The sequence below is a fragment of the Pan paniscus genome, chromosome 10 (assembly GCF_029289425.2).
Source record: "Pan paniscus chromosome 10, NHGRI_mPanPan1-v2.0_pri, whole genome shotgun sequence".
Taxonomy (NCBI): Eukaryota; Metazoa; Chordata; class Mammalia; order Primates; family Hominidae; genus Pan; species Pan paniscus.
Window position 1 is genome coordinate 131,926,023 of NC_073259.2, and position 27,979 is coordinate 131,954,001.

General features: G+C 44.7%; 1 protein-coding gene across 1 annotated transcript in view; it reads left to right on the top strand.

Moving 5' to 3' along the window:
- The window catches only part of DNAH10 (dynein axonemal heavy chain 10), a 174,562-nt gene that overhangs the window by 88,774 nt on the left and 57,809 nt on the right, over positions 1–27,979 (top strand). The window contains exons 35-48 of the mRNA XM_008964478.4: positions 1,020–1,208; positions 3,467–3,613; positions 7,308–7,499; positions 9,395–9,513; positions 11,290–11,448; positions 14,910–15,045; positions 16,261–16,383; positions 17,459–17,593; positions 17,895–18,111; positions 20,359–20,478; positions 21,451–21,596; positions 23,552–23,704; positions 25,224–25,484; positions 27,730–27,902. Coding sequence (XP_008962726.2) covers positions 1,020–1,208; positions 3,467–3,613; positions 7,308–7,499; positions 9,395–9,513; positions 11,290–11,448; positions 14,910–15,045; positions 16,261–16,383; positions 17,459–17,593; positions 17,895–18,111; positions 20,359–20,478; positions 21,451–21,596; positions 23,552–23,704; positions 25,224–25,484; positions 27,730–27,902 — 2,270 coding nt within the window. The remainder of the gene's footprint in view (positions 1–1,019; positions 1,209–3,466; positions 3,614–7,307; positions 7,500–9,394; positions 9,514–11,289; positions 11,449–14,909; positions 15,046–16,260; positions 16,384–17,458; positions 17,594–17,894; positions 18,112–20,358; positions 20,479–21,450; positions 21,597–23,551; positions 23,705–25,223; positions 25,485–27,729; positions 27,903–27,979) is intronic.

Below are 27,979 nucleotides of genomic sequence, written 5' to 3' on the forward strand. Positions count from 1 at the left end.
GGTCTGGATAGATTTCCCTTTGATGAGGTCTTTTGAGGGATTTTTGGGGCTGAGCTGACTGCTCCCGAGAGAGGGAATTAACCTGCAATGTATATAGATTTCCAGAAGCTGTGTTTCTCAGAGCCAGGAGGCAGCAGCTATCTGCTCTTCCCCCTGGGCCATCTGGGCCATCTGGGCCTCTTGTGGGATACTGAGGCAGGGTAGGGATGGTCTCAGGGCCGACCTGTGAGTCAAGGCAGTGGCCTTGTTTTGGGGGAGGCTGGCTGTCTTCCGGGCTGCCCTCTTGTTGGTGATGCAGACTGTGCCTCCTAACAACAAAAATTTCTGTCCTCTGCCTGGCTGGTGGACAATCAAAAAAAATAAAATAGAAAACTTCACCGAGAGACGACCGGACTCAACCTTCAGCTAAAAAGGCTAAGAATATAGGGATTTCCGTGGTTTGTTGGTACCTGGGGCAACCAGAGGAATGAAGACTGGTTTCTTGAGGGGTTTGAGGTGGGATTCTTTAGGCAGGAGTGACTGCATGAAGTCCAGGCACCCGCAGAAGGTGCAAAGCCAGGTGAGAGGAATGGAAGCCGGCGCTGTGTGAGGTGGTGGGCTGGGCGCTCCCAACCTGGGCTGTCTCCTTTCATCGCCACAGCCGTGCCACGAGGTGGGTTGCATTTCTGTTGTGCAGAAAAATAAACTGAGACTCAGAGAGGTTAAGTGACCTGCTGAGGGTCACACAGCTTCTTGTATCAGCCCCAGGCTCTGTGCTTCGCCAACCTGGGCCCCTTCTCCAAGGTAGTGCCCTGGGTTCAGGTCCGAGTTTGGGGTTCCACTGAGACCTGCCCTCCCCAAGGCCTTCAGCGAGGGGGGCCCTGCATTGAACACCGGGGAGGGAAAAAGAGACAAGTGGTGTTGTCAGCCTCATACCATGAAAATGAATCGCCACGCAGCTCGCCGCTGGCCCCCTTTCCAAGGGGCTGGCCGGCCGGGCCACCTAACTGCTTCTTTCTTTCTTCCTTCTTGCCCTCCAGTTTGAAGGGCAGGAGATTTCCCTGGACTCCCGCATGGGCATCTTCATCACCATGAACCCCGGCTACGCAGGCCGCACGGAGCTGCCCGAGTCGGTGAAGGCGCTGTTCAGGCCTGTGGTCGTGATCGTGCCCGACCTGCAGCAGATCTGTGAGATCATGCTCTTCTCTGAGGGCTTCCTGGAGGCCAAGGTGGGGGGCCTTGGCAGCGCCAGGTCGTGCAGTGCAGACTTCACCCGGGTCTGCTTCCAGACTGGGGATCTAGGACGCGTTAGCTCCGTGTGGCTCTTCCAGACTGGGGACCTAGGATGCGTTAGCTCCCTGTGGCTCTTCCAGACTGGGGACCTAGGACGTGTTAGCTCCATGTGGCTCTTCCAGACTGGGGACCTAGGATGCGTTAGCTCCCTGTGGCTCTTCCAGACTGGGGACCTAGGACGTGTTAGCTCCATGTGGCTCTTCCAGACTGGGGACCTAGGATGCGTTAGCTCCGTGTGGCTCTTCCAGACGGGACCTAGGATGTGTTAGCTCCATGTGGCTCTTCCAGACTGGGGACCTAGGACGTGTTAGCTCCACGTGGCTCTTCCAGACTGGGGACCTAGGATGTGTTAGCTCCATGTGGCTCTTCCAGACGGGACCTAGGATGTGTTAGCTCCGTGTGGCTCTTTGATTTTTGGTTTTTTTTTTCTGCTCTGTCTCTCTTCTTCCTCCCCCACCTCTTTTTAAATTATAACTTTTAATTTTGGAATAATGTAAGATGCACAAGAGGTTGCAACAATAGTAGCACGGACTTTCCAGGTGCCCCTTCCCCATGAGAACATCTCACATAGCCACAGTCCATTGCCCAAACCAGGAAGTTGGTGTTGGCACAAGTGCCATTAACTCAGGTGTAGACGTTGTGTGGATTTCACCAGGTTTCACATTCTCTCTCTGGCGTGTGCGTGTAGTTAGTTCTATGACGTTTTATCACATGTGGATGGGAGTGGCCGTCACCACATCAGGATACAGAACTATTCCATCACCACGACCACAAAGAAGAGAGACAGGGTCTTACTCTGTCACCCAGGCTGGAGTGCAGTGGTGGGATCACAGCTCACTGCAGCCTCAAACTCCTGGGCTCAAGTGATCTTCCTGCCTCAGCCTCCTGAGTATTTGGGACCACAGGCAGATGCCATCACGCCTGGCTAATCTTGCTTATTTTTTGTAGAGACAGGGTCTCTACAGCCCAGGCTGGTCTCAAACTTCTGGGCTCCAGTAATCCTCCCACCTCAGCCTCCCGAGTAGCTGGGACTACAGGTTGTGCCACTGCACCCAGCCTCATGTTACTGCTTACTAGACACATTCTTCCCTCAACCCTAACTCCTGCAACCCCTGATCTATTCTTCAGTCAGTGTAATTTTGTCACTTTGAGAATGTTCTCTACCTGGAGACATGTAGTATGGAACCCTTTGAGATGGGCTTCTTTCACTCAGCACAATGCCTTTGAGAATATGTAGATTCAAAACCAACTTTATGGATAACTTTTATCCTCTTTTAAGCTATCTATAAAATGTACATACGTAAGATCTTTCCAGAAGCTCTGGAAAAGTTACAAAATAGAGAATACTTTTAACATAGAGGGTTGTCACGTTGCGTTTCTGCAATATGTCTTTTATTGAAAGCTCTTGGTGCCTATTACCGTGTCAGGATTTTGAGTTGGCACGATGAGATCTCTTGTTCCTAGTTTTCACGACTAAAATTGCCACACTTGCCTTAGAGACCTGTGGGTTTTGAACCCTTGCCATAGATGAGGTGGCTGACTTGTCCTCAAAGACATTTACAGCCTTTTTTTTTTTTTGAGATGGAATCTTGCTCTGTCACCCAGGTTGGAGAGCAGTGGTGCGATCTCAGTTCACTGCAACCTCTGTCTCCCAGGTTCAAGCGGATTCTCCTGCCTCAGCCTCCCAAGTAGCTGGGATTACAGGCATGCGCCACCACGCCTGGCTAATTTTTATATTTTTAGTAGAGACAGGGTTTCACCATGTTGGCTAGGCTGGTCTTGAACTCTTGACCTCAGGTGATCCACCCACCTTGGCGTCCCAAAGTGCTGGGATTACAGGCATGAACAACTATGCTTGGCCCAGTTACAGCCTTAATAATAGGTTTAGGTCAAAATAAAGAAGCAATGTATTTCTGGAGTGTGATTCCTACAGATGGTTCTGTTCTTTAAATTAAGATAGTGAAGATTTTGGTAACACAGATGTTTCTTCAAATTAGTTCCCAATTTGCCATATTTAAAAATGAAGGACCCACCCTGGTATTTCTGGAAGTTAGAGACGGAATTTGCTTATTTGTAGAGCAGCTGCACTGGAACACCTGCCCCCGTTTTCTTGCATTTGTAGAATGATGCTCCATTGCTTTTGAATCATTTTCTTTTTTCTTTTTTTTTTGTATTATTATCTTCTATCAAAAAGACTCTGGCGAAAAAGATGACGGTTCTGTATAAGCTGGCCCGGGAGCAGCTGTCCAAGCAGTATCACTATGATTTTGGACTCAGAGCCCTGAAATCGGTGCTGGTCATGGCTGGTGAGCTGAAGAGAGGCTCCTCTGACCTTAGGGAGGTAGGGGCCACGTGCTGGAACATTCTCTGGTTTCAGCTGCTTCAGGCATTTACTACATGCCATTGGGGAGGTGATGGGCACAGTATGGTATCACCTGAAAGGTTTAAGTCTTAGCTGCCTCTTCACCCCGCGGTCTGGCCTTACTTTGGCCTCTTACCTGTTGTATCGTTTGCTTGTAATTACACTTAGTACCTTAAGGTCAAGTACAATGTCTTCGCTCCAATAGCAACATTTATGATGCTTCCATAGTAATAATCTGTAGTCTCAGGATGGGTGTGGCGGAAGGGTGGGGACTAACAAAATTCTCATGAAAGCATGAAGGTGAGTTGTTATTTTCTCTTTGAAACAAAAGAGGGGAACAATTGTGTTTTTTTTACATGGACTTTAAATAAAAGGTTTAGTCAATGTTCTGTGGGCAACAGGCTCACCTGTTTCTCTAGTGACTGTACTCAATGTTGCACGCACACATGCACGCACACACACGCACACGCACAGACACACGCACGCGCATACACACGGATACACGCACGCGCACACGTACGCACGCACACACACACATACGCACACGCACGCACGCACACGCACACACACACACATTTGGGTAGTAAAAGAAAACAAAACAGCCGTGAGTGCAGTGATAGAAGCCTGTTCGTGTCCATAGGAGGAGAGGTTGCCACAAATCGCTTCATTCTTTTGGGATTTTCACACATTTGGGTTTTTTTTTTTTTTTTTTTGGAGGGGTCGAAGGAAGAGTTATTTATGCTCTCACAAAAAAGGAAGCTGTAAAATGTAAAACACTGTAAAGTCAGATGGAGCTGCATTCGTCATTTGTACTTCTTTTTTCTTAGGAGAAAGGAGTTATATGGAAACTTCTTTCATTTTCTCCCCTGCTCCTCTATGTCCAAAGTTGAAGGGCGATCATGCTATTGAGTGGGTCATATCTTCTGAACTGAAAAACCACCGATGCCACTTTCAGTCTTAGCAACAGGGAAAACAGTCTCAAGTGCTATCTAAGGCTCTACGAAGAAGAGTGAGGCCGTTTGCAGCAGTCTCTCCTCCTAGGGAGGTGAATATGGTCCCATCACTGCACTCACTACTGGCTTGTTTTCTTTTACTGCCTTACACTGAACCCAAGCATGCATTCATAGGCTCAACTGCTGCACAATCTGGTACTTCCTTAGAAGAATGAAAACACATTGCAAATACCGAATATCCAAGGACTTCCGAGAAAGAGGTAAAAAACAGCTTCCTTTTCTAGGAGGAAAATCCCTCTTCTCATCCAGCAATGTGGACTTACACATGTAAAACTGTGTTTGTACAGAGACTGCGATGGTTTCTTCACATAGGAAATTAACTTTGCTGTATTGTCTTTGGGCTTCTTTATCACATTAAAAGTTTGCAAGCTTGGACCTTTGTTCTTATTCAGTAAATCTATGTCACAGGATGAGTGAGGATTTAGCATCTTTTGCTTCAAATTAGAACCACATATTTGGAATTTACTGCTGCAGTTCTTAGCTGCGCTTATCATGACAGTGGTGGAAACTGGAGGACATTAAAAAGCCCATGAAGTCAGCTGTACTTGCTATTTATTTAGTCTTGTTTGGAATAAAAGGTAAAGAATTCACAAATACCACCACCTCAGCACCTGTTTCAAAGGAAACATCAGGCTTCAGCTTGCAACATGATGTCATTACAATTAAGCAAATAGCAGAAGCCCCCGTCAGTTGCTTCCTTCTTCTGGAGAAGGCGGGGAACTGCAATCCCCGGGGCTCCCGTGTTGAGTCTGGGAGGCAGAACAAAAAGAAAAGTGGCCTTTTCCACTCCACATCCTGGAGGTAATGGGTAGAGAAGAGATACCCACATTTCCAGATAGTGAACGCTGAGTAGAGAAGCAGGACTGCCTGTCCTAGGAGACAACATAGAGACGCTTGCCAGGTCCTGAGTTCAGAATTTTGTTTTTGAGATTTATATAAAAGCACCTAAGGCTGGGCGCAGTGGCTCATGCCTGTAATCCTAGCACTTTGGGAGGCTGAGGTGGGAGGATTGCTTGAGGCCAGAAGTTTGAGACCAGCCTAGGCAACATGGCAAAACCCCATTTCTTTCCAAACAAATACCCAAAACTAAAAAATTTAGCTGGCTGTGGTGGCACACTTCTATAGTCCCAGCTACTTAGGAGGCTGAAGCAGGAGGATTGCTTGAACCTGGGAGGTGGAGGCTGCAATGAGCCGAGATGGCACTATTACACTCCAGCCTGGGTGACAGAGCGAGACCCTGTCTCAAAAAAAAAAAAAAAAATAATAAAAAGTATATATATATATATGCGCACCTAAAGGTCAAAGCAAATGTTCTTCCTGTAATAAGGAACCTTTGCTTTAGCGTAGATGGCCATACCCCTCTGTAAGGTGGGGAGGAGGAAGTTTCCGCTCCTTCCCTCTGGCCGAGATCTGTTTTCTTCTCCTTGCACGGCCCACCAGGACACTCAGCCTCCTAGGAGCAGGCCCACCCTGGCCTCACTCCTCTGCCTGTGCTCCTATTTTATATTTTATTTAATTTTTACATTTATATACAATTTTGTACTGTATATTTCACTTTTATATATTTTATTTTACATTTTTATTTTCATATGAAACTTTGAAAAATGCATATTTACATTTATATTATTTATATGATCATTATTAAATATGAAATATGAAATTTCATATATTCATATTTCACATAATATCTTATACATATTTTATACTATATAATATACATAACATTTTATATACATTTATAAATTTATATAATTTATAAATAATACAAATATAATTAATTTATATGAATGATATAAAATATATAAATTTTATAAAAATTTATATAAAATTGTAATATATGTATATAATTTATATATAATTTTATATTTCATTTTAAATTTTATATTTCATTTAAATATATATGTATGTGTATATATATGTGTGTGTGTGTGTATATCTATCTATCTATCTATCTTTTTTTCGAGACAGAGTTTCACTCTTGTCACGCCAGGAGTACGATGGCGCAATCTCAGTTCACTGCAACCTCCACCTCCTGGGTTCAAGCGATTCTCCTGCCTCAGCCTCCCGAGTAGCTGGGATTACAGGCACCTGCCGCCACACCCAGCTAATTTTTGTGTTTTTAGTAGAGATGTGATTTCACCATGTCGGCCAGGCTGATCTCGAACTCCTCAGGTTATCCACCCACCTCAGCCTCCCAAAGTGCTGGAATTACAGGCATGAGCCACTGCACCCGGCCATATATGTGTATATTATATAATATGAAGTACATATTATATGAAATATATGAAATATATATTTTATATTTTATGTTTAATCTCATATAAACTATTTTATATAATTTATATTTATTTACATATTAATATAAAATAAAAAATAAAATTATATAATTTCTGTATATATAAATATATAATACATATATTCAGAAATTATATAATTTTAAATTAATTTCTGTAATTTAAATTTAAATTAATTTAAATTAATTTCTGTAATTTAAAATTATGTAATTTTAAATGTGTATAAAATTGTTAAAAATAATAAAATGTTTATATAAAAATTATATTTTATATTTCATAAGAGTGTTACCACTGGGTTGGAAACACAGTCCAAAGCACTGGGTTCCTTTGGAAATCTCTTGGAAACATGTGTTTCATTTCCTGCAGGACGTGGTGCTGATGAGGGCCTTGCGAGACATGAACTTGCCCAAATTTGTGTTTGAAGATGTTCCTCTTTTCCTTGGTTTGATTTCGGATCTGTTTCCTGGGCTGGACTGCCCTCGCGTCCGCTACCCTGACTTCAACGATGCGGTAGAGCAGGTCCTGGAGGAGAGCGGCTACGCGGTCCTACCCATCCAGGTAAAGCCAGGAAAATGACCTCACTGTGGCCGTGCATCCTTCCCATTGGCTTTTTGTTTTTGCAGTTCTTTAAAAATATATGTACAGTAAAATACGCATAAGTTTCACCATCTTAACCATTTTTCCCCATTTTTAAATCACAGTAAAATACACATAACAATATTTACCATCTTACCTACTTTTAAATGTAGAGTTTGTTAGGCCGGGCACAGTGGCTTAAGCCTGTAATCCCAGCACTTCGGGAGGCTGAGGCGGGTGGATCACGAGGTCAAGAGATTGAGATCATCCTGGCCAACGTGGAGAAACCCCATCTCTACTAAAAATACAAAAATTAGCCGGGCGTGGTGGCGCTCGCCTGTAGTCTCAGCTTCTTGGGAGGCTGAGGCAAGAGAATTGCTGGAACACGCGAGGTGGAGGTTGCAGTGAGCCAAGATCGTGCCACTGCACTCCAGCCTGGTGACAGAGCGAGACTCCGTCTCAAAAAATAAAAGAAAAAAGAAAAAATGTAGAGTTTGTTGGTGCTAAGTACATTCACATTACTGTGCAACCATCAGCATTAGCCATCTCTGGAACGTTTTCATATTGCGAAACTAAAACCCTACACCCGTTAACAGCTTACCCTCCCTCCGCTGGCAACCTCTGCTCGACTTCCTGTCTCTACAAATTTGACTACTCTAGGTACCTCCTGTAAATAGAATCATGTAATTTTTGTCCTTTTGTGTCTGGCTTATTTCACTAACAGTGTTTTCAACATTTATCCATGTTGTGGCATGTGTCAGAATTTCTTCCTTTTTAAGGCTAAATTTTATATATATAGTTTTTTTTCACACAATGTGATCAGGTGACTCAAATATTTTGTTTTGAGGCATCAACCATCAGAGGTTCTTTCCTCACCTCACCTTTTTTTTTCTCCTGAGTCACACTTAAAAAAAAATTAAATTAGATATTGCAGGGATAGGATTTGGATCCTCTGAAGCCTGTAAGTTGTATATGTTGTCATTAAGCCAAACACGTATTGATTGGCAGAGTCCTGCTGAGAGTGTAAATGCCCAGAGCCTCCAGGCCTGGGGGGTTGCCTCGGGTCGGGCAGCTTCAGGGTGTCAGGCTACCCCGGAGGCCTCAGGCCTGGGCAGCGGGCACCAGGAAACGGCCGTGGACGAGAGCTTTCTGTGCCTTTCCTGACCCTGATTTTCTCTGGAGTTGGTTGTTGAAAAAGATGTGTTTTCTGGAAGGAATATAAAATGGTGCAGCCACTTTGGAAAACAGCCTGGCAGTTCCTCAACAGGTTAAACTGAGAGTTACCATAAGACCCAGCAATTTCACTGCTGGGGATCTACCCAAGAATGAGGACGAACGTCCGCTCAGAATTGTTCACGAATGTTCGGAGCAGCATTATTCATAATAGCCAAAAAGTGGGAACAACCCAACATCCATCAGTTGATGGATCAACTGCTGAAACAGAATGTGGTCTGTCCATCCCATGGGATATATTTTGGCCATAGAAAGGAATGCAGCACGCGTGCTACAACATGGATGAGCTTTGAAAACATGCTAAGCGAAAGAAGCCAGATGTGAGAGATCACACATTCTAGGATCCCATTTCCATGAAATGCCCAGAATACGCAAATCCGTAGAGACAGAAAGTAGATGAGTGGTTGCCAGGGGCTGGGGGAAAGGGGTTTGGGAGAGATGGGTACAGGGTTTTTTGTGGGGAGGGGTGATAAAAATGTTCTAAAATTGCTCATGGGGATGGTCGCACAACTCTGTGAATATACTGGAAACCATTGACTTGTACCCTTTCAAAGGTAAATTGTATGGCGTGTGTGTTGTATCGCAATAAAACTGCTTCAGAAAAAGATAATGTTTTAGCCCAGCTGCCATTGTTTGTCCCGCAGGTGGATAAAGTGGTTCAAATGTTCGAGACCATGTTAACCCGCCACACAACGATGGTGGTGGGGCCCACCAGAGGGGGCAAGTCCGTCGTCATTAACACTCTGTGTCAGGCCCAGACCAAGTGAGTATGACCTCCGTGGGGAGGGCCTGGCTGCCACGGGGGCTCACAGTATATGTTTGGTGGCAGTATTACCAAGTCCCACTTTGCTCTCTGATTTCCTGGGAGGGTAAATTTGTAATACACACCCCTTTCGACTCAGCGTGTTTTTACTGACTTTATTGCAGACTTAGTTAAGATATTTTAGAATGCAAAATAGCAACCCGCTTGTGCATCAGATGGTGAATAGGTTCATTTGTGAAATGAGAATTTCACAAGCTATCTTATAAGGATATTTTGAAAATGAATGTAAGTCATAGTTTCTTGGGGTCCAAATTGCTTCCTTAAAGTAAGTCAGGATTCACCTTATGCAGTACTGCTGTGGTTTCGCAGTGGCCAGAAAAAGAATGTCACCTCCCCAGGTGCCTTATAATCTCTAGCCCTTCAGGGGCAATTCTTCACGAAGGAAAAAGTGATTGTACACTCCCACATTGAAGATCATAAAGGAGCCAGGCATGGTGGCTCACGCCTGTAATCCCAGCACTTTGGGAGGCCTGGGTGGGAGGATCGCATAGTCCAGGATTTTGAGAACAGCCTGGGCAACATAATGAGACTCCGTCTCCACATTAAAAAAAAATTAGCTGGGTGTGGTGACGTGCACCTGTAGTACAGCTACTCAGGAGGCTAAGGAGGGAGGATTGCTTGAGCCCAAGAATTTGAGGCTGCAGTGGGCTAGGATTGTGCCACTGCACACCAGCCTGGGCAACAGAGTGAGACCTTCTCTCTAAAAAAAAAAAAAAAAAAAAAAAAAAAAAAAAAAAAAAAAAGGAGAGTATGTCATAAAAGCCTGCAGTGAATTGAAAGCCTTCTACTGAAAGTGGATTCCTGACTCCTCACTTCTCTTCTAAGCAATAACTAGATTCCAGAAAGACCTCCGTGGATGCTGATAGCCCGGCAAAAATCTAAATCAAGCCAAAGTTTCTGTGACTTAAACATTTCTAGGCAGTCTATAAAATCTAAAGAGTAAGTGTCTGTCATTTGTTCCCATTATTTCTTCATATGTTTCATATGAGAAAACCAGTCGACAGTGGCTTACTGACTCTAAGTGGGCTATGCCGTGGCCATCTGCATTTCATTCTTTAATTCATTCATTGTTAGATAGTTTATAGAACTATCACACACGTGTGTGTATGTGTAATATAGCATGTACATTATTATAATTTACTGATTCGTTGGTTGTGAACTGTGGAGTGTGTGAAGTTTTGTTCTCTGTAGATGAATTAATCCTATAGTTAGTGCTGCAGGGATTTACAGGCACTGTGGTGAGAAATGCCCTGTCTGCTTGATTCATGAAGTCAACAGAGCAGCTGTTGTTCTGTAGATAAGGAGGATTGAACATTAGTAGTTCAAAGCCTTGTTATTATCCTGGGTGACTGAGTGTGGTCTCCTATACGCCCTTAATTCTGAGATATTTACTTAAATGTCATATATATGAATATGTAATATGCATAAATATGAAATATACATGAAAGTTAGCTTCTTGGTGCCCTCCAGAGGCAACGCTGTGCTTCTAGTTCCGACTTCATTTGTGCTGTGGCCACATTTTTGGTGAAATGTGGTTGCTTTATATTTAGAAGAAAGCACTAACAGTGAAGGGAAGCCCAGTGAAGAGTTTGCACGGGCTGCATTTTAAATTTTGGATTGAAGTCAAAACATCTAATTCCTCATAGAGGGAACCCAGACTGTTTTCCTCATGCATTTAGTTTTCTTGAACCATGGCTAAAGCCTCTCTTGATTTAGGCTTGGGCTGATGACAAAGTTATACATCCTGAACCCCAAAGCCGTGAGTGTCATAGAACTCTACGGCATCCTGGATCCAACCACCCGAGACTGGACAGATGGGGTGTTGTCAAACATCTTCAGGGAAATCAACAAGCCAACAGACAAGAAGGAGCGAAAGTGAGTATCTTTGTAGGTAGGAAAGAGCCTGGGTTAGTTAATGTTAATTAGCTCAACATTAAAAACAGTGGCAGGACTATACATTGTAGCTTCATGCTTGGATTTCAACAGACTTAGAGTCCAGTCTTGGAGGCTGTGCTTCGGAAGTGCACAGTCCAATCTTACTGCTTTTCATGTGTGACCTCAGTCGTCTTAGTGATGCAATGTGGTATGTACCAGGATTGTTCCCAGCTTACCACAGAGGAAACTGAGGCCTAGAAAAGGTCAGAAATGTGGCCCAAGGCCAGGGATTTGGCCCTGATCTGTGTGACTCTAAGTTCTCAAACACAGCCGCCATCGAGCTGCCTGATCACCACGTTCTATGGCAAGGTAAGTCAAGGAAAGGTAGCAAAGTGCCATGGAAAGTGCAGGAATGCCCTCCTGAGCCACGGCTTTCCATCTGTAGACGTGGCTGATGGTGCCCTGATGACATCACCACATGCCATGGCAAAGGCCAAGTGAGGCCAAGTACAGAAATGCTCTGAGGGTGTGTAAGGTAAAAAGCTTTTAGTTGGTCCTATAATATCTCTTTGCTAAACTCAGGAATGGTTCTGATTTTATGTTCTAATCAAATCCCATTAATAATAAATAAAATCCTTAAATAACCAGAGTCCAAAGTCCCAACTCATGGCTTTTAAAACAGCTTCTTAGCACTTTTCCCCTGATTCTGGATGAACCCAGGATTCCACACTGAATTCCGTTGTCTTGTTTTTGGCATTCTTTAATTTTGAGCAGTTCGTCAGGATTTCTTTATCTTTTATGACCTTCTTGTTCTGGAGGATTCCAGGCCAACCGTTTTAGAGAATGGTCTCAGTTTGGGTTTGTCCGCTGCTTCTTCATAATTAGATTCAGGCCATGGCTGTTTGACAGGAAGGCTGCAGGAGTGATGCTGTGTCCTTCTCCGCATCTCATCACGGGCACATGGTGTTGGTTGCCCTATTATGGGTGGTGTTAATCTTGATTATTGGGTTAAGGTGCCATTTTCCTCTTTGCAGTTGATATGCAACTGTAGGGAGATAACTTATGACTAAGTAAATATCCCATTTCTCATCCAACCTTCACCCATTCACCCAATGGTTTGGAGCATCTGTTGATGGTTACTTGAATCTGGTCATCCTCCTCCTCCTCCTCCTCCCCCTCCTCCTCCTCCTCCCCCCTCTCCTTCTTCTTCTTCTTCTCCTCCTCCTCTTCCTCTTCTTGTTCTTCTTTCTTCTTTTCTTTTTTTTGAGAGGGGTCATGCTCTGTTGCCCAGGCTAAGTGCAGTGACATGATCACGGCTCACTGCAGCCTCAAACTCCTGGGCTCAAGCAATCCTCCCACCTCAGCCTTCCAGGTGGCTGGGACTGCAGGTGCATGTCACCATGCCCAGCTAATTTTTGCTTTTTTTTTGTAGAGACAGAGTCTCCCTGTACTGCCCAGGCTTGTCTTGAACTCCTGGGCCCAAGGAATCCTCCTGCCTCAGCCAACTACAGTGCTGAGATTACAGGTGTGAGCCACCATGCCTGGCCGTTGAGTCCTTTTATAGTGAATATAAATGGAGACTTTCTATAGGGACAACTGGTGAAATTTGAATGTGGACTATACATTAGATAATAGTATTGTATCAATATTACATTTCCTGAGTTTGATAATTCTGCTGTGGTTGTGTAAGAGAAGGTGCTTATTCTTAGGAAATACTTGCTTAAGTATTTAGGGGAAGGGGGCATTTTATCTGCAATTGACTCTCAAATGATTCAGAGAGAGAGAATAAGAGAGAGTGCGAATGTGGCAAAAAAACGTAACAATTGGGGAATCTGACTGAAAGGCATATGGGAGTTCTTCATACTGTTTTATTCTCATAACTCTGTAAGTTTGAAATTATTTAAAAATAAAAAGCTAAAAAGAAAAAAATACGGGCAGGAAATAAACCAAAATGTTAATCCTGAAAAAAAAGATCTAACTGCTTATATCAGTGAGTTAAATGGAGGCACTATCAAACCACCATTTCAGCACAGTAGAATAGCGTCTGTCCTGTGGAGATGGGCTTTGCTGCATGAGATGTCACCCATTATAGCCACAAAATGGAACCATCCTGAAGCTTGAATACCTGAGGCCTTGGACGTAGACGTGCTGCCAGGACACATGGTGTGTAAACCAGGGCTTGTGAACTCAGATGCTCCCAGGGACCCAGCAGGTAGCACAAATGAGTGAAGTGGAGCAAATTATATGGTGGTGTTAGTTTCCTAGGGCTGCCATAACAAATAACTGGGTGGCTTGAAACAACAGAGATTTATTATCTCATAGTTCTGGAGGCCAAAAGTCTAAAAAGAGGTGTGAGCAGGACTGCACTCCCTCCGAAGGCTCTAGGGCAAATCCTCACCTCTTCTGCTTCTGGTGGTTCCAGGTGTTCCTTGGCTTGTGGCCACATCGTTTCAAACTTTGCCTCTTTCTTGGCCTTCCCCTCTGTGTGTCTTATGTCTCCTCCTGCTTTTCTCTTATAAGGACATTTGTCATTAGATTAGGACTCATCTGTATAATCCAGAATGGTCACATCTTGAGATCCTTAATTGCGTTTGCAAAGGCCTTTCTCCAAACAAGGTCACAGTCACAGCTTCTGGGTGAACACATCTTTTGGTGGGGGGTGGGTACCATTCGACCCACTACACATGGATATCCAAAATACTTTCTTTATTCTTGACTGTACCACAGGAAACCAGGGGTTAAAACCAGTGATAAATAGCAGTTGATACTCAGCCTCAGATGTAAGAGAAGAATGAGGTAGGAGTTGTGGCAGGGGCAGGGACTATGACACTTTCTGTCTTCATGGGCAGCCACTACTCAGCATCAGCTGATTGTTCCCACGAAGGAATCCAGGTCTGCGTGCTCAGAACTTCCAGCTTGCCCAAGAAGTGAGAAATTCAGATTTTTGTGTGAAGTTCCCTCATTCTTAAATATTGGCAAATAACTCAAACTTTTTTTTCTTTTCTTTTTTTTTTTTTTTTGAGACGGAGTCTTGCACTGTTGCCTGGGTGGGAGTGCAATAGTGCTATGTTGGCTCACTGCAACCTGTGCCTCCTGGGTTCATGCGATTCTCCTGCCTCAGCCTCCTGAGTAGCTGGGATTACAGGCACACACCACTATGCCTGGCTAATTTTTTGTATTTTTAGTAGAGACGGGGTTTCACTATGTTGGCCAGACTGGTCTCGAACTCCTGACCTCGCGATCCGCCCACCTCGGCCTCCCAAAGTGCTGGGATTACAGGCTCAAACAGTTTTTTATGTACCATTTCAGTCAAACCTCTGGGCCAACTAGGGTGCTCTGTCTCAGATCCTGGCTAGAAAACCCTGGGAAAAAGACATTCAACATGAATGGGCAGGTTATACCAAGTTCCATAATTGGAAGCTCTCTAGGATGCATGGCTCTCCTTTCTTTGGTTGCTGCAGGTATATTTTATTTGATGGTGATGTGGATGCTCTATGGGTGGAAAACATGAATTCTGTGATGGATGACAACAGGTTGTTGACATTGGCCAACGGGGAACGCATCCGGCTCCAAGCACACTGTGCCCTGCTCTTTGAGGCAAGTAGTGATTAAAAGTAAATTTGAACATAAGTCTTTCTTGTAATTAAAAATGCAAATGTTTGTTAAAGTAGTAGTAAATGTAGATGATTATTTAAAAACAAACAATGCATAAGGGTTTATAATGAATACAACTCTTTGTTCTTTACTCCTCTCATCCCTCTTTATCCCAGAAGTGACTACTTTTACTTTTTATGAATTGTTTCGTCTGATGATTACCCTAGTGTCTATAAGTAACAGGGTTAGCATGATATTCTTCCTTTATACATTTTATAGTTTATACATTATCTGTTGACTGACTGCTACAAAAGTGAGAATTCATCTCTTGTACCACTAACGTCAGAATAGTATATTGCTAAGTTGGTTAACAGTAGATAATGTTTACATTATAATGAAGATAGAAATATTTACTGAAGAACCAACTAATATACTACGATTACATTTACTTTCTTTTAGAGCCATTTCCTTTGTCTGGAGTTTGTAGTTGCCTTCCTTTTTTTCCCTCACACTATTTGCCTTTATTTTAACCTCATTTTTTTTAAACTTTCTATCATATCAAGTATTCTGTCGAGCCCCTTTATTTCCTGGAGGCTATTCTCCAAAGCCCTCTGTCTCTTAGGATATGGACTACTTGTTTCATAGGTGTGGCCCTGGGACTTGCTTTCACTCTAGCTTAGTATTAATGCCATTTCTAACTGTAAAATTTGTCAGTGCATGGAATATTTGTACATATTATTATCTGATTAGCTGACTGAACTATTTTTTTTTGTAGAGAGAGCTAGGTTTGTTAATATATCTGGTTTAGCTGTGTACTTATGAAGTTTTATACTGCCTGATCTCAACTATGTTAAAAAAATAATAAAGAAAAAAGATTGACTGGAAAACACTCCAAAACAACATTTGTTTCTGGGTGATGGGATTTGGATAACTTACTTTCTTCTTTATATTTTTCTATTTTTTGTCAGATATTCTACAACGTATTAATTTTCACATTAATTTTATAATAGAAAAACCAAAAAGATGTTACATCAGAAGTTTGTAATCTTCTCATCAAAATCCCAGGTGTTCAGTTAAAAACCTCATGAAAGCTGTGTTGATTTTGGTATTATTTGGATTTCATGCAGTTGTAAAAACTTTCCATAAGAGAAGGTCCTTAAACATCTAGTTTATCTTGTGTATAGCTATAGCCATGATTGATTTTCTTTATTTATCCAGGTTGGAGATTTACAGTATGCCTCCCCTGCAACTGTCTCTCGATGTGGAATGGTTTATGTGGATCCTAAAAACTTGAAATATCGACCATACTGGAAAAAATGGGTTAATCAAATACCAAACAAGGTGAAATTTTTTTCTAAAATGAACTTAAAGTTATTAGTATTGATGGCTAGTTGGATAACATAGTCCAGAGGGATGTTTGTAGTCGAAGGCGATGACCTTGTCCTTGACCTGCCCATGTCCCTGAGCACAAATTAAGTGAAAACATGGCAGACACACTTACTTAATTTCAGATAGTTTATAGCCAGTGGGATAGGTAATGATTGGATTGGTTGGTCTAGACCAGAGGTTGACAAACTTTTTCTGTAGAGGGGTAGATAGTAAATATCTGAGGCTTTGTGTGGGCAATATGATTTCTTTCACAGCTACTCAACTCTGCTGTTGTGGCATGAAAACAGCCAGAAATTTGTATACAAATGGGCATGGCTGTGTACCAATAAACCTTTATTTACAGAACAGATGACAGGCCAGAGTGTGTGTTGTCTTAACAAAAGGCTTCTGTGAAAAGTGCAGAGATGGATGTGACAGTCACGTGCGGGTTGTGGCTCAATCACACCTAGGACGCTACGACCACCTTCTCAAAGGAACACAGGTGTTCTGGGTGTGTCTCTAGGAGGGCTACTAGGTTGGAGGTGAATGGAAACCAGGACATAATTATGCCAGAAAAGAGCAGAACAAAGGAAGAACAAAGGAAGCATGACAGAACCATCTGAGGCACTGTCCTGTGGGAGACAGCTGTCTCAGGACCCTTGCAATCCCTGGTGGTGATTGGTGCTTTGATAGGGAGGGGGCCTTCACTGCTTTACAGTCTTTTCTGGATGACTGTGGTCACTTGAACTCTAAGATGATCAGCCTCTTTCCTGTCAAATGGGACCTGTTATCTTCCCTTTTTCTTCCCCAAGGGCATGGTAGACTCTGTGGCAGCGAAATGAAACACCTCATGATGAGATGAAAGCATATTGCAGAGGACAAATCTCTCTGCAAATATAGGGCACTATTATCAGGATTTCCTCACCTGCCAAATGTATCATTCATCAGAAGATGTTGCTCAACCCTCTTTGGGCAAGAAAAGCTTTCCACTAACTTCCATTTAAATAAACAAACCCTTGAAGTGCTTTGGAATGCTGCTTTTTTATAGGTGGAGCAATACAATTTGAATAGTCTCTTTGAGAAATATGTGCCCTATCTCATGGATGTGATAGTGGAAGGGATTGTGGATGGAAGACAAGCAGAAAAGCTGAAGACAATAGTTCCTCAGACAGACCTCAATATGGTAAGAAATGATCCCTGCTGTTAGCAAAAAGAAATTCTTTCCTAAAGACAAGCTCACGGTTGGGTTTTAAAGGGAGTGAAGGTGCCAGACAGGGTGAACAGTAGCATTGTTGGTCAGTGCCAAGGCGGGCGCCATGCTTGCTTTTGTGCAAGTCAAGATACTGGGTTCCATCTGTCTGAACCAACATGTTGGGTCTTATGCTCCCATCGCTCTGGGACCTGGGATCCCAGGATTTATGACTGGAATGGACTCTGGCGGGGTGGACTATGTGGGCTGAACCAGATATTTTCCTGTGAACCAGGTAACCCAGTTAGCCAAGATGTTGGATGCGTTGCTAGAAGGAGAAATAGAAGACCTTGACCTGCTGGAGTGCTACTTCCTGGAGGCTTTGTACTGCTCTCTGGGAGCCTCCCTGCTTGAGGATGGAAGGATGAAATTTGACGAATATATCAAACGCCTTGCTTCTTTGTCTACTGTTGACACAGAAGGAGTTTGGGCCAACCCTGGGGAACTGCCAGGTGGGAACCGAGTGTCGCCTGTTTCCCTGCTCTGAGTGCCTTTGGTTAAATTTCTAGAGGAAGTGAACGAGCTTTTCCATCTTCCTGTCTGTATGAGTTTTCCAGATTGTTTGCTTCTTTAGAGAAACATGCAATGGTCAGAGCACATGGCGGAACACCCAGGAGCAGTTCACATGCATTGACTGCTGTGACAGAAGCCCAGGCCCTCTGGGTGGTCTTTCTGGATGAGAGTCAACTTCTCTTGCCTCAGCTTAGGCACTTGCTTCCTTTGCTCTTTAAACTTTTCACATTCTGCATGACTTTTGAGTTTCTTCTCCTGTGGGCTTCCCTATCTGTCTTTTTAATTTTTATTTTTAACCATCTATCTCCATTTTCACCATATCATTCATCTGCTGTATTCCTGAGTATTTGCACAGTAGACAATCAAGTGTGGATTTGTAAATCGTTCATAGGAAATCATACAATTAACATTTTATGTTTTTGCACAAAAATGTGCATCTTCAATGAATCATACATGATGAAAAAGATGCATTCTCCAAGGTCTGTATGCAATGGTAGGACCCTTCTTTGTCCATCTCTTATTGCTATTCCAGCACGGCTTGGAATATAGATGGCTTTTGAAGTTGTATTTTATACTCCTTACCTGGTGGTCTTTTTAAAGTTTAAAATGAAATGACCCCCAGTCTTTCTAATGGACAGTCATGGAGCAAATCAAAGATGTTTTTCAAGTCCCTGCTTTATTCAGTGGGAGTCTGAGTGCACTTTTCCAGAACTGAAGTCTCCCTTTGGGGAGTGCTTTTCAGCTCCGCCAGCCACGCTGGCTGTGCGTTGCTGCCATCTGCAATTCCCTCACCCGGAGACAATGTTGGCCTGCTTCCCTGGCTTGTCTCCCTCATTTGCCCTCATCTTGGGGGCCTGAATGGCCCTGTGGGCATCCCATTTCCAGACACCTGCTCACAGCTTCAGCCCTGTAGGCCCTCGAGCATACGCTCGACGGTGACCTCTGGCACTGTCATGTCTGCATCACAAATCCTGCTCTCCACCTACTCTGCCTCTGAGACTCGGGCCACATGTGTTTCTGTTTGGCCTCATGGGGATGGACACTGTGTCGCCCCAGTGTCTGCTGTCTCCTCGAGCACCCATACTTGCCCCTTCCCTGCATCCTCACTTCCTTGGCTGGTGGCCTTCACTTCAGCCACTCTTGCCTGAGACCCCCGCATGCCTTGCCTAATAGTTCTGCTGAATCCCTCCGAGAAAACTCCAAGTCTGTCTTCTCTGCCTGTCTAAGGGCTGACAGAGAGAAGACCATGCAGCCACAAAGACAGATGTCTCCATAAATCCCAGTCCCCAGCTGGCACACTCACTCCTGGCTCCAAAGAAGCATTGGGCCTTTTCCCCGAATATCCACCCTACCCTCTCCGCGCTCTCCGCAGCTGATCTTTCTCCCTGCTTCAACAGGAACAACGGAAGCTGTCTGATAGGAATCTCTCCTTCCAGCTGAAAAGCCCGCAGCTCCTGTCTCTGACTTTCTCCTTTTACAGTGGAAGAGGACACCCCCACTGCACCCCAGCCAAGGCCAACCCAGCCCCTTCCTCCTTCTCAGGCTCCTCGCTCCATCTGAGTCTCTCTCTCTCTCTCATGTTCAGTCTCCGCCTCTCTACCATCCTGTCAGCTCTTAGACATGCTCAAGTAAAGCCTTGCATGGCCTGGGTGGAGGCGATGGTGATTACCTGGGCACCTGCAGCTTCCATCTCTCCCCTGCCCCGCCTGGGTTGCTGCCTTCCCGCATTGTCCGTTGTTCCTGCCCCTCTCCTGCTGCAGCACTTATGGCTCCACACTGAAATGGCCACTTCTTGCCTGTATCTGTCCCCCACCTGGCCCTGCAACAACTGCAAGGGTAGGGACCAGGGCTCTCTGCTTCACTGTTGTATTCCCAGGGAAGTGTATGTCCAGTGAATGGGAAGCATTAGTTGAAAATACTCAGAAAGTGCCTGACAGGTGCACAAGTCACATTAGTGACTGTCCCGTGAACAAGAAGCATAAACTCCAAATACTTGGCATCTGTCCAGTGATGAGTAGCATTAGTTCAAGGTACTCGGTATCTGTCCAGTGAAGGAGCAGCATTGAAGTACTCACTATGGCCTCCGTGCAGTACAAGCAACATTAGTTCATTTCAAGCATGTGCCAGAACTGCTTTTGTATTTCCGTGTTTATGATTCAAGTGAAATCAACCATTATTTCCTGCAGGTCAACTTCCAACCTTGTATGACTTTCATTTTGATAACAAACGGAATCAATGGGTCCCATGGAGTAAATTAGTTCCAGAGTATATTCATGCCCCCGAGAGGAAATTCATCAACATCCTGGGTAAGTCAGAGTCAAATCCTTGTTCCTGGGTTTAGGAGTGTGTGATACTCGCTCTAGGAGGAGGCAAAGAAGATCCCATGGCTTCTCTGGTACTCTAAGTCCCACGCAGAGAGCTGGTAGAGAAGAATTGAAGAGGGTGAGCTGTGGGCCCTCCTGGGCATGGAGGGTGGCCGCTTTGGTATTTTTGTCAGCTGCTGGCTCTGAGCATCTTCCGTGGCTCTGCCTCTCAGCTCTTTCCCCAGCAGGCCGATCCCCACAGGCAGATGAGATGCCGTTTCGCCTCCCCTGGCCTTTCCCTGGGCTCTCTTCAGTCCACAGAGCTGGCTGGGTGGGGACTAGACAGCAACAAATGAGGCAGTGTTTTATAAAGGGCGCTGGCTTGAAAAGCTGTGTGCCATGGGCGTTTGCCTACTGAACCACACTTAGAATGCACCCCTCTGGCTATTCAGATAAAATATGGGCTGGCTATTCAGGTAAAATATGGGCTGAATAATTTCACAAAGCATGTGTCTGACTTTGGTCCATTGAACTTACGGAGTGAGACATCCCTGTTTTCTCGGGAGCCCATCAGGATTGAAACCTGCCAGTGCAGGAGGGAGCCAGACCCGATGCTGTGGTTTCACTGTCTCTTCGGAGGAAGGTGTTGCTCAGGAAGTTAAATCCTGCAGGGGTCTGAGTGGTGTCAGCAACAAACAAGCTGAGTTTTTAATATCCTGGGCATAAGTCAGAATTGCATCTGAAAAACGGCTTGGGTGTTCTAACCCTGGACTGTGGTGATGACCGCGCTGCTGTAGAACTGTGCCAAAGTCAATAAATTATACACTTAAATGGGTGAATGTTTCTGAGGTCATGTCTTGTCCTTTGCTCCTGTTTTTTATGGGATTTGTGGGGTTCTAGGACAACTCCATGTTGCCCCCAGTGCTCACCCTATTGGAGTTGCTGAGATGCCCCTGTTCCTAATGTCTACTTTAGTTCACACAGTGGATACCACTCGGACTACCTGGATATTGGAACAAATGGTTAAAATTAAGCAACCTGTTATTTTTGTTGGTGAATCTGGCACTTCTAAGACAGCCACTACCCAGAATTTCCTCAAAAATCTGAGTGAAGAAACTAACGTAAGTCATTATTCATATGAATTATCTATTGCTGTGTAACAAATTATTCCAGTGCATAGCAGCTTCATACCACAAGCACTGTGATCTCACAGTTTCCGTGGATCGAGAATGTGGGAGTGACTTACCTGGGAGCTTCTAGCTCAGGCTCTCATGGGATTGCAGTCAAGCTGTTGGCCAGGGCTGTAGATACCTGGAGGCCTGGGTAGAGCTGGAGGATCCTCATCTGAGATGACGTTTCACATGGCTGGAGGCTGGAGGCCTCAGTTCCTCACCATGTGGCTCTCTCCATGGATGGCTTGGGTGTGCTCAACATGGTAGAGTGAGTGCTTAAGATAGATGGCAAAGCAGATGCTATGATGTCTTTTATGACCTGGCCTTGGAAGTCACATACCCTCCCTTCTGCCCTAATCTATGGGTGAGATAGAAGCCACCCTGTACACCCTGATATAGTGTGGGAGGGACCTGCACCAGGGCATGGACACCTGGAGGCGAGGATGATCTGGGGCCCTCTTGGAGGCTGGCTGTCACATTATTAACCATCATTTTTGGGTTTCTAAAACTTTGCAAGTGTTTCCTTTCCTTCCTCCAGCCAGCTATGTGTCCAATGTGTCAGGGGTCGGATATGTACCTGGCATAGAGTTCGCAGGGTGCACAGGACAAGTGATAGTGAACAAGCTGTCAAGATCTGTTCTGTAGGGATTTGCAGGCAGTGGGGGGATAAACATGGAGATGTGCACAGGGAGCATGGCAGTGTTTACAGCCAGAGGGACCTGCAGGTTTGTGGAGTCAGGCACTAGGAAGCCGCATTTGGGAGCCTCCTTCACAACACCCCTACCCCAGGACTCTGCAGCTGGTGCTCATCAGCCCAGCCAGGTACACCTGAACACAGTGGCTTTAGCAAGGTACACATTCAGCTTCAACACGTTCAGCTCGTGTGCACCTGCACTTTGGGTGCCCTACATGGAGAGAGTTATGGAAGGCAGAGGTTCGTTCTGAAAGTGTGGTCCCCAGACCGGCAGCCTTGGCATCACTGGAAACTTGTTAAAAAAATACCCTAGACCACCAGGAATGGTGGTTTGTGCCTGGTAGTCCCAGCTACTCAAGAGACTGAGGAAGAAGGGTCACTTGAGGCTGGTAATTCAAGGCTGCAGTGAGCTATGATTGTGCACCACTGCACTCCAACCTGGGCAACAGAGCAAGACCCTGTCTCCTAAAAATAGCAAAACAAAAACACCCTGATCTACCAAATTGGAAACTCTGGGGAATGGAGTCCAGCAAGGTGTGCGGCACAAACCCTGCAGGTGGAGCTGATGCATAATTAGTTAAGTGTGAGAACCACTAATCAAGGAGCTCTCGCCAGCCTAAGCATGGCAGGAGGGCCTGAGGACACATGCATGAGCATCCAGGGGGCTTCCCTCACCCTTCCTGCCGGCAGTTAGTCCCAAAGCCTGAACCACTTGTTCATGCTGTCTTTGACCTATTTAGATACAGCCAGCATGATAGTGATTTATGTTTGAATATTGTCATATTGAAAATACTGTTGGATATTGCATCTCATACGATGCAATAGCTCTATGAAGTAGTCCTAAGAGATGCCATTACGATCGTCTTACAAGTGAGGAAAACGAGGCTCTGAAAGGTTGAATGACTTTTTGGAAGTCACCTTGCTAGAACTGTGCAGAAACAAGACCCTCAGTCTACTTTCTTCTATGCCACATTGTCCCCAAGGCTCACATGCGACAATTCACTATTGACTCATACAATCTGCTGAAAGGAAAGAGGAACTCTTACTTTAGCACTTAGAAAATAATGAAGCACAGTCTCACACTGGGTTATTAAAAAGTTAGTTCAGAGGCCAATGGATTTGCAAAATAGTTGCTAGCTTATTTGCAAATGTTTACTGCTGCTACCCTGGGGAAAAGGCTGGCTTTTCACATCATCTCTTTCTGCTTCAGATTGTGTTAATGGTCAACTTCTCCTCCCGCACCACGTCCATGGATATCCAAAGAAATTTAGAAGCAAATGTGGAAAAGCGAACCAAAGATACTTACGGCCCACCCATGGGAAAACGCCTGCTGGTGTTCATGGATGACATGAATATGCCAAGGGTAGTTAGACGCTCAAGCAGGTGGAGGGATGGGTCAAGACAGTGCTTGTGTTTGCATGGGTGTGTGTGTGTGTTAGAAGTGAGTATGAGAACACTGATCTTTACCTCTGTGCAATGTCTGCAGGGTACAGGCTGCGGGGAGCCAGCCTAAGGCAGAATGTGCCTGGGATGCTCTTCTTACACAGAGGGACCTTTCCCTGACTGATCATGTTCCTTAGTTTCTTAGAGGAGGGAAGCAGGCAGCCAGCAGCCTTTGAACTAAATTCAGCATGTATTTGAGGAAGTGGTTTCCAAAGGAGCTCTTATTTAGATAATAATACTGTTGTTGGCCCCGTGTACATGGGAGGCATCAGGGCAGACCCTTCCCAAGAATTCCGCTGGACTCTTCAAGGAAGAGAAACTTCAGCTGCATTATGAGTATGTTTCTGGGGTCTGAGCCTGAGAAGTACGAAGTTTTCTTGGCATACTAGAATTTAAATTTATATTATTTCATTGAACCATTTTTTTCTGAAAGTCTATTTCCAGAAGGACTGTATGCAAAGCCAGAGTCCGTCCGTCCATCCATCCATCCATCCATCCATCCATCCATCCATCCATCCATCCATCCATATGTTCATTCATCTATCAGTCTGTTCTTCCATTCATCCATCCATGTGTCTGTTTTTTTCATCCACCCATCTGCTATTTACCTACCTATCTGTTCACCCATCCAACCATCCATCTGTCCATTCATTCATAGATTTATTCATCTATCCATCTATTCTTCTGTTTGCCCATCTGTCTGTTTTTCCATCTACCTGTCCATTTATCCATCTACCCGTCCATTTATCCATCTACCCATCTGTTCATTCACCTGTCCATCCATCTACCAATCCACCCATCCATCCATCCATCCATCTACCCATCTGTCCATCCATCCATCCATCCGTCCATTCAATGGATGGCCCAATCTGTCTGTCATTATCAATGTATGAATTAATTACCCAATGTCTTTGCTTATGTTAAATGAAGAAAGGACAAATGCTTGTCTTAAAGCTTGATGCTTTGTAAGCCCCTGAGTTGAAACAGGTGAAACCAAGAGAAGCAGAAGTGTCGATGTGTGGACAGGCATATCACACCCCCTGGGTGGGACTGCATTGTTGAATTCTTGTCTGTCCATCTGTCTGTCCATCTGCCCATCCATCAATTTGTCCATTCGTCCATCTGTCCATCCATCCATTCATTAATTGAATTAACATATATTTATTCAGCTCTTCCTATGGGACTGGTGCTGTGTAGTCAACACCTATGCAGTTCCTTCCCTCATGAAGCTGTAGTATCGTAAGGGAGACAAACTTCAAAAAACACAATCACAAATGGATATATACAGTTGCAACCTTTGAGAAGCCCCATGAAACTGAAACCGAGGTGCCCTGGAGAGTAACGGGAAAAATGAGCTTGAGCTGGGATGGTCAGCCAACGCCTCTCTGACTCCTACTTTGCGATACTACTGTTCTCTTTTCTTTTTAAAAAAAATCAAGGTGGATGAATACGGCACGCAGCAGCCCATTGCCTTGCTGAGGCTGCTGTTGGAAAAAGGCTACTTATATGACCGTGGGAAGGAGCTGAACTGTAAAAGCATTCGAGACCTTGGCTTTATTGCTGCAATGGGAAAGGCTGGAGGGGGCCGCAATGAAGTTGACCCAAGATTTATTTCGCTATTCAGTGTCTTCAATGTGCCATTTCCTTCAGAGGAGTCTCTGCATTTAATTTATTCCTCCATCCTGAAAGGCCATACCTCGGTAACTTGATTTTAACTAGAAGTCTAAACCGGAAGACCTTGTGTTGGGGGGAAACATACACAGGGCTGACTTATCCATTTAGGCACAGCAGGGTTAGGGCCCTCAATACTTTTAAGGGCCTATGAAAATGTTTTAATTTCTTGCAAAATCAGAAGAAAAAAATCGTCTTTATACGATGCCATTATAAAATGTAATTGTAATGTGTTCTTATGGAGGAAGAGGTCCATGGAGGTAAAAGTGCCTTGGGCCCGTGGGAGTCCTGATGTGGCCCTGAGGTGCTCATGCCACATTGAGTGACAGCGAAGAATCAACTAGCAGGCTGGGGCCCTGGAGTCAGTCCCCTTCTGCTCTGGGAGCAGGTCCCTTGAACTCTCCTAACCTCATTCTCATTTGGAGCGGGGAGATCATGATGGTCCCCACCTCACTGGGTTTTGGGAGGATGAAAGGAGAGAAATGCGTGTAAAGGGTGCCTAGTGCACACTGCCTAGTGCATAGCAGCTACTCATTGGTTACTAGTTACTGCTGTTATTATTATGATTTACTTGGCTCCTCCAAATGGAACCCATTCATTTAAACAACCATCTTCTGATCTGGCGTTTCCCTGCTAAAGCGGAGTCTGCACGCTCGGAGGCTCCAGGGGCCAGGTGGGTAAGATAAAGGTGTGGAGTGGCCAGGCCTGATCAGTAGGAACTATGAGCACCTGGCCCGTTCATGCCCTACCTGAAGGCATTTGCTTTCAAAACAGTGAGGTCCGTGCTGGTCAAATAAAACTCCCACCGAGGGCTGGTTGGGGTCTTTGGTTTCACATCATGTTGACGTGACAGTTAATGTGAAAATCTAGAGCAATACAAAAAAATCAGGCCAGGTGCAGTGGCTCACGCCTGTAATCCCAGCACTTTGGGAGGTTGAGGCAGGTGGATCACTTGAGGTCAGGAGTTCAAGACTAGCCTGGTCAACATAGCAAAACCCCATCTCTACTAAAAATACAAAAATTAGCCGGGTGTGGTGGCAGGCACCTGTAGTCCCAGCTACTTGGAAGGATGAGGCAGGAAAATTGCTTGAACCTGGGAGGTGAAGGCTTTAGTGAGCCAAGATCATGCCACTGCACTCCAGCATGGGCAACAGAGTCTCAATCTAAAATACATAAAAAAATAAAAAAATTAAAAATAAGTAGTAAAATTCACATAATGGCTGGGCATGGTGGCTCACACCTGTATCCCAGCACTTCGGGAGGCTGAGGAGAGCGGATCACTTGAGCCCAGCAGTTCAAGACCAGCCTGGGCAATGTGGTGAAACCCTGTCTCTACAAAAAATATGAAACATTAGCCAGGTATGGTGGTGTCCTGTAGTCCCAGCTACAAAGGAGGCTGAGGTGGGAGGATCACTTGAGTCCAAGAGGTCGAGGCTGCAGTAAGCCCTGATCATGCCACTGCACTCCAGTCTGGGAAACAGAGCAAGACCCCATCTCAAAAAAAATTCACATAACACAAAATTCGTTATTATAGCCATTTTAAAGTATACAATTCAGTGGCATTTAGTCCATTCACAGCGTTGTGCAACCATCAGCACCGTCTAACCCCAGAACATTTTCATCACCCCGGAAGGAAACCCACACACATTAGCACTTACTCCCATCCCACCTCTCATTCCCAGGAACCGTGACTCTACCTTCTGTCTCCATGGAGTTTTCCATGTTGGGTATTTCATATAAATAGAGTCATAAAGCACGTGGCTTTCTGTGCCTGGCTTGCTTCACTCCTCATCATGTTCTCAAGGGTCATCCGTGCTGGAGCTTGTGTCTGTCAGTGCTTCATTCCTGGTTTGTTTTATTTTGTTTTGAGATGGAGTCTCCCTCTGTCACCCAGGCTGGAGTGCAATGGCGCGATCTCGGTTCACTGCAACCTCCGCCTCCTGGGTTCAGGCGATTCTCCTGCCTCAGCCTCCTGAGTAGCAGGAATTACAGGTGCGCACCACCATGCCCAGCTAATGTTTATGTTTTATTTTAATAGAGATGGGGGTTTCACCATGTTAGTCAGGCTGGTCTTGAACTCCTGACCTCAGGTGATCTGCCCACCTTGGCCTCCCAAAGTGCTGGGATTACAGGCATGAGCCACCGTGACTGGCCAACTTCATTCCTTTCTATAGCTTAGTAATATTCCATTGTACGGCTCTGCCACATTTTGTTTATTCACTCATCTACTGAAGGACATTTGTGTGTTGGGGGGGGTGTCTTTGCATTTTTCAGACGTTTCATGAGAGCATTGTGGCTGTGAGTGGCAAGCTGACATTCTGCACGCTAGCACTTTACAAAAATATTGTGCAAGACCTACCTCCCACTCCGTCAAAGTTCCATTACATCTTCAACCTTCGAGATCTCTCACGGGTTTTTAATGGTCTTGTCCTCACTAACCCGGAGCGGTGAGTTTGATTTATCTTACTAAAATATGCCCCACAGGTATGATAGTTTTCTTATTCTTTTAAGACAGAGGGCTTAA